The 6,281-nt window shown below is 37.8% G+C and overlaps 1 protein-coding gene across 1 annotated transcript; it reads right to left on the bottom strand.

Moving 5' to 3' along the window:
- Window positions 1–1,419: 1,419 nt before the first annotated feature.
- Window positions 1,420–5,898, bottom strand: LOC106530732 (CD209 antigen-like protein E; the record flags this gene model as incomplete). The annotated part of the gene is given in 5 exon segments (XM_014026422.1): window positions 1,420–1,962; window positions 2,238–2,353; window positions 2,430–2,584; window positions 5,386–5,559; window positions 5,797–5,898. Coding segments are annotated over 5 exon segments (689 nt in total), but the record flags the coding sequence as incomplete, so codon positions are not given.
- Window positions 5,899–6,281: the final 383 nt, after the last annotated feature.

The following is a 6,281-nucleotide window of genomic DNA, read 5'->3' on the forward strand; positions in this document are numbered from 1 at the left end:
TGAGGCTGCTATGAAAGTCAGAATTACCCCCCCCCCCCCCCCACCCCTAAAAAAGTATAATTTCTTAGTTTCAACATTTGATGTGCTTACTGTGTTCTATAATGAATAACKTATGGGTTTATGAGATTTGCTCAGATCATGGCTTTCAGTCTTAACACACATTATACAAATTATCCCAACATTTTCAATATTGATGTTGTAAAAACAAATATTCATGCTGCAATAGTTGTTCAGTGYTTGGTTTAGTTTTTCTTCCTGGTTTCCTGTGCGGAAATGAAAAAAAGGCAAAAAAATTGAGTCAAATTGATCTTTATTACCGTAAATCTTTTTTGCTCAACAACCCCCCCGCCCACACACACACACACATACACACACAACAAAAAAACAAACACACAAAATAAGTTATTGCTGATGGCTCTGCAGTACTTTGGCTTGAATGGTTTATGATTAGTAGCAGCTGGGTCTTAATTTAGCTGTAGAAAATAAAAAAATATTTTTTTCTGATGAAAGATTTAATTTTAAAACTGGGGAGAATAAAAAATAAATAAATTAAGAAAAACCTCCGAAGCAGAGGGTGGAAGTAAGATACCCCCCGCTGCTTCGTTTGAGCTCTCACTGCGAAACTAAACTCACATATGAAAGCRAGACTGTGCAGGAATCCTACTGAAAACTTTTCAAAATGTCACTTCTGGCTTCGCTTTCGCTGCGTGAATCCCTTTCAGTAACGGAATTAAAAAGCAAGAAGCCTCCCAAGTTGTTTTTTTTTATTCCTTTCTTTCTTTCTTTTAGTTGTAGGGGTTTATTTTTCCTCTTTTTCAGTGAATATGCTTCTAATGGTARATTTAGAAATGTTTGTCTGGATTTCAGGCAACATTTAATCCTCTATCTATCCTTGTTTGAACAGTTTGTCCTGCACAAGTGTGAATATAAAAAAGTGAGATGTGCAGCGTAATGAAGGGTCGGACACAAACTGTGACTAAACTAATGGTGTCGCTGCTGTTGAGTTTTCGCACGCTAATAGGCCAGAATTTTATTCAACATCATGTTTTTGAGATCATTATAAAAATAGACATTTGTTTTGTAAAAACTAAATAGATGTTTTCATATTGCTTCNTGTAGAAAATATCAACAAATTCTCTGTCAATTAAGACCTGCAGAACAGTCGCCCTCTGGTGGACACATGACTGTATGACAGGATGAATTAACCTGAGTCATAATTTAAAACGCATAAAAAGCATGCTGCAGTCTTTTAAGCTTTCTATTTTTCAATAATACCAAAGAACAAAAATATATTTACTGCATATTTAAAATAAAGTTTTAATGTGTTTTTATCAGTTTAAAAATTTCTTGTAACGTTAAATGTTTTATCAGACCAATGATCAGAATGTTTCTGTATTAAAGGAGAAAAAAAGAGAAATGTTTTGGTTAAGATTAGTTTATTTCTGACGTGTTTCAGTAAATTCCTTTATAACCTAAAATCATCTGGAGTTTTATTCCCTCTAACCCTAACCTGCTAAAGTTTAAATCGTTTTGTAACAGAGCGGTGACTCAGACATAGAGAAACAATGGAGTTTTAACAGGAAGTTCAAAGGTCATCATGTCCCGACAGTTTGTTTCAGCAGCTTCCAACTCATGACACAATTATTGTCGTAACGTTAAATTACCTCATTTCTCTGCTTTTAAACCTCCAGCCTCCTGAACACACAGATCAGTACCAGGTTTTTATTAAGAAACAAAATAAACTCATTTAAATCAACTAAAAAACACAACCTGGATCTCATTTAAAGGTAAATTCAACACAAATAATGACATTTATTCATTTACCACCGCAGAGCTTCGTGCTCACAGATGAATTTGTTCTGAAACTCGTTTTTTCTCGGGTTCCAGTTCTTTGTGGAGTTCTGTCCAGGAATCAGCAGAACTTTTAGTTCCTGATCAGCGGCGGACTCCGACCCCCAGAACCTTCAGGGAAAACAGTTAGATCAGTAAAATCCTCATCAAGCTGCTGATTTACAAATTGAAAACTAAACATCATTTCCTCCTCAGTTCACAAACTTTAACCTGATTCTCTTTGATTCTTTTATAATTAATAAAATATTAAACATTCAGCCAAAACTCTCTGAATCTGCTCAAAGATTTTATTTTTTAATAAAAACATCCTGCACAAATTAAAACAAGTTCTTTTATTCTGTGAAAACTTCTCAGACCGAAGTTTTTAAATATTTTCACATTTTTACCCCAGAGTGTCGTTCCTTCCATCGACCCAGACCCAGCCGGTTCTGGTCCTCTGTAGACCCAACCAGAACCCATGAAACTCATCGTAGTAGAACTTTGTGTTTTCACTGATGAATTCCTGTGAGACAAACGAAGCGTCACTTTCAGGACATCGGTTCTGAAGGCCCATTGGACCCGTCCTGTTGGGACTTTACCTGCTCTCTCAGGTCGTCAACGACAACCAGATCTGCGGATCCGTCCTGACAGAACCTCCGACTGTCCTCCCAGCTCTTCCAGGGAGAGTTCTTATTATAGAAGAGGTAACATTTCCCCTGGAACAGAACCCAGTCGGCCCGACACGGCCCACACTCTGCAGTCAGGACACAAAGGAAAACAACCAGTTCTGCAGTTTGCTCAGGTCCAGGTGTTCAGGCTCCTGAGTCCAAAAACTCATCAAATCCTGATTAAAACAGACATTTATGTGTTTCAAACTCATTTCTGTAAAAACTGATCGGGTTTCATCAGGTTTTACTTTGATCGTCACAGTTTTCAGTCATGTCCCATTGGTGGACCCCCTCTGCAGGGATTATAGACCCCTCTCTGGTCTGGAACACTTAGGGGACCCCTCGGGAGGAGCTGGAGAGGAGAGGGAGGTCTGGTTTCTCTCCTGGACCTGTTGGATCCTGGACCCGACCCGAGGGAAGAAGGTTTGATGAACTCTTCTGTTTTCTTCTCTAAATAAAGCTCCTGATCAGGAAGTGACCCTTAGCAAAAATAATACACGTGAAGTTCATTTTAATAAGTATACTTGAGTATAAGAATCAAGTAGATCTGGTTCAATTTGGTTTCCGCTCAATGCACAGTACAGAAACAGCTCTTCTAAAAATCACAAATGACCTCCTCACAGCTGCAGACTCTGGGCTCCTCTCCATTTTCATCCTCCTTGATTTAAGTGCAGCCTTTGACATCATTTCACACACCATCCTCATTGATAGTCCATCACGTATTGGTATTTCAGACACACCCCTTAAATGGTTTATTTCATACCTTTCTGTTTGTACACAGTTTGTTCAACTAAAATCTTTTTCATTCCATTTAACCCCTCTCTGTTCTGGTGTTATGGTAAATGGTACAGAACTTATAGAGCACTTTTCAAGTCACTCCAGACCCCAAAGCACTTTACACTAACAGACATTCACCCATTCACACTCACATTCACACACTGATGATGGTAAACTACACTGTAGCCACAGCTGCCCTGGGGCACACTGACAGAGGTGGGGCTGCCATGCATCGGCGCCACCGGACCCTCTGACCACCATCAGTAGGCAAGGCGGGTGAAGTGTCTTGCCCAAGGACACAACAACTGAGACGGCTGGACGGGGGATCAAACCAGTGACCTTCCGGTTCCAGGACGACTACCCTAACCACTCCGCCACAGCCGCCCCACTGGTGTTCCACAAGGTTCTGTTCTCGGCCCTCTTCTTTTTATCATTTACCTCCTTCCGCTTGGAAATCTTTTCCGTAAACAGAGTATCCAATTCCACTGTTATGCGGATGACACCCAACTCTATCTGTCCACCAAACCCAGTGCCACCCTCCCACCCACCTCACTGTCTGACTGCCTATTTGATATCAGGTTCTGGTTCACAAGCAACTTTCTTAAACTAAACAGTGACAAAACAGAATTTCTTCTCTTTGGAACTAAATCCACCCTTGCAAAAACCAACAACTTTTCTATTCTCATTGAGAGCACCTCAACATCCCCCGTCCCTCAGGTTATGAGTCTGGGTGTCATCCTAGATAACACATTATCATTTAAATCTCACATCAGTAACGTTACTCGTTCAGCCTACTTTCACCTCTGTAACATTGCTCATCTCCGTCCATCCCTCTCACCCAGCAGTACTGCTATTCTAGTTCACACTTTGGTCACATCTCGGCTTGATTATTGCAACTCCCTACTTTTCGGTTTACCAGCAAAATCCATCCATAAGCTACAACTGGTCCAAAACTCAGCTGCTCGTATCATCTCCAGAACCCCTTCCACCAGTCATCCAACACCTGTCCTAAAGCATCTTCACTGGCTCCACATCAAATTTAGTATTTCCTATAAAATCTTGCTCCTCACCTTCAAAGCCCTCATTAATCTTGCCCCTCAGTAACTCAGAACTTCTCCACATTAACACACCTTCCTACACACTCAGGTCCTCCTCCTCCATCCAACTCACTCAACCACATTAGTCTTATATAGCTTATATTTTCGAGACCCTCAAAGACGCTCATGACGATTATGTAAACTATGATGTCTTATTGTTTATTAATTTTATTGTATTTACATTGTACAGTGTCCTTGAGTGCTATGAAAGGCGCCTTCAAATAAAATGTATTATTGTTATTATTATTATTATTATTATTATTATTATTATTATTATTATTATTATTATTATTATTATTATTATTATTATTATTATTATTATTATTATTATTATTATTATTATTATTATTAAGTAGGCACCATGTACTTGCAGTGTACTAGAAAGTATACAAATTTAATATTCATTTGTACTAAATTGTGACATTTTTTAATTTATAAAAAATATACTTTAAGTATTCTGTTGTGACTTTTTAAGTTTATAAACTTACCAAGAAGTATACTTTCAGTACATGTCATTAAGTATAATAAAGTACATAAAAGTACACTTTTATTTACCATGTACACTGATATAAATACACACTTGCAGTTTACTAACAAGTACTTCTAGGACTAAATTGGCCCACAAGTTTTTGAAAGTATACTCAAAAGTATACTGGAAGTATTCCTCTAAGTATACTTTTAGTTTAATCTTGAAATATACTACAAATAAACCAGTCTGTGTGAAATGTACTTTCAGTGTACTACTAAAGTTTATCTTGGCCAAAGTATAGACTAAATCTACTTAAACTAAGTCAAGTATAGTGTCAGATAAACTTGGTAAAGCAGCTGTAAGTAAACCTGAGGTATACTCTTCTTTTTATGTACAGTGCCCTGAGACAACGTATGTTGTGACTTGGTGCTGTATAAATAAACTTGAACTTGATCTTATATTTTAGTTTTAAATGAGTAAACTTAAAGGATACTTCACAAGCTGTCTGCAGGTGTTTAAAGTGAAAACTTGGTTAAAAACTCACGTTTTTCAGGGCAGAACTTCTGAACCGGGAAGTTGTCGAAGGTCAGGATGACCCTCAGAGTCTGGTTCAGGTGGTCTCGCTCTCCCCTCAGCCCCTCGCTCTGGTTCTGCAGGGTTCTCCTGTCAGCAAGCAGGTGCTGGTTCTCTGCAGTCTGGTCTGTGAGGGACACGCTGACTACAAATAAACACAAGTTTATCAGTTTAGGTTCAACGTTTCAAACAGCAGAAAGTTTTGGATTTTACAAACATCTGAACATTTAATTAAATCAAGAAGTTTTTACAGAAAGATGGATTCAGTTTGTTGTTCTGTGGAGGAAAAACCTTTAGGTTTGATAAATAAAACTCATACTAAATAAATAATTTTAATTATTTTTAATTTAACATATAAATCGTCCTATCTTATTAAACTCACTGAGGATGATGATGATCATGCTCCCGGTCAGAAGGAAACAAAGAATCCACAAACAGAGCAGCAGCAGAGGAGGTCGAGGCGTCGCTTCAGTTTCTGCCTGAACTAGAAACAAACCAAACAAACAAAAAAACAGTTGTTTACCAAGAACATGAGGTTTTGCATATTTATTATAAGACCATGAGACTGTTTTTATTTTTGCAGGTCTTAACGTTTTATTTCTGTCAGTGGATTGTAAAGCTTTAGATCCATCCTGATCAGAGGACAACTGCTGCAGAGCGTTGTCTGATGATTTACTGATTTAACCAACAAATTGTCTCAAGTTTCAACAAATAAAATAAAAACATATTTACCACACTAAAGTCAACGTTAACAAAATAAATATATCTGTTTCAATAAAAACATTGTTTATTTCCTGTCTGATCGCAGTGATAAAAATCACTTTTCAATGTGATAAATGAATAAAATTAGTCACAGCAGTTGTATAT

Source organism: Austrofundulus limnaeus, unplaced genomic scaffold, assembly GCF_001266775.1.
Source record: "Austrofundulus limnaeus strain Quisiro unplaced genomic scaffold, Austrofundulus_limnaeus-1.0 Scaffold552, whole genome shotgun sequence".
Taxonomy (NCBI): domain Eukaryota; kingdom Metazoa; phylum Chordata; class Actinopteri; order Cyprinodontiformes; family Rivulidae; genus Austrofundulus; species Austrofundulus limnaeus.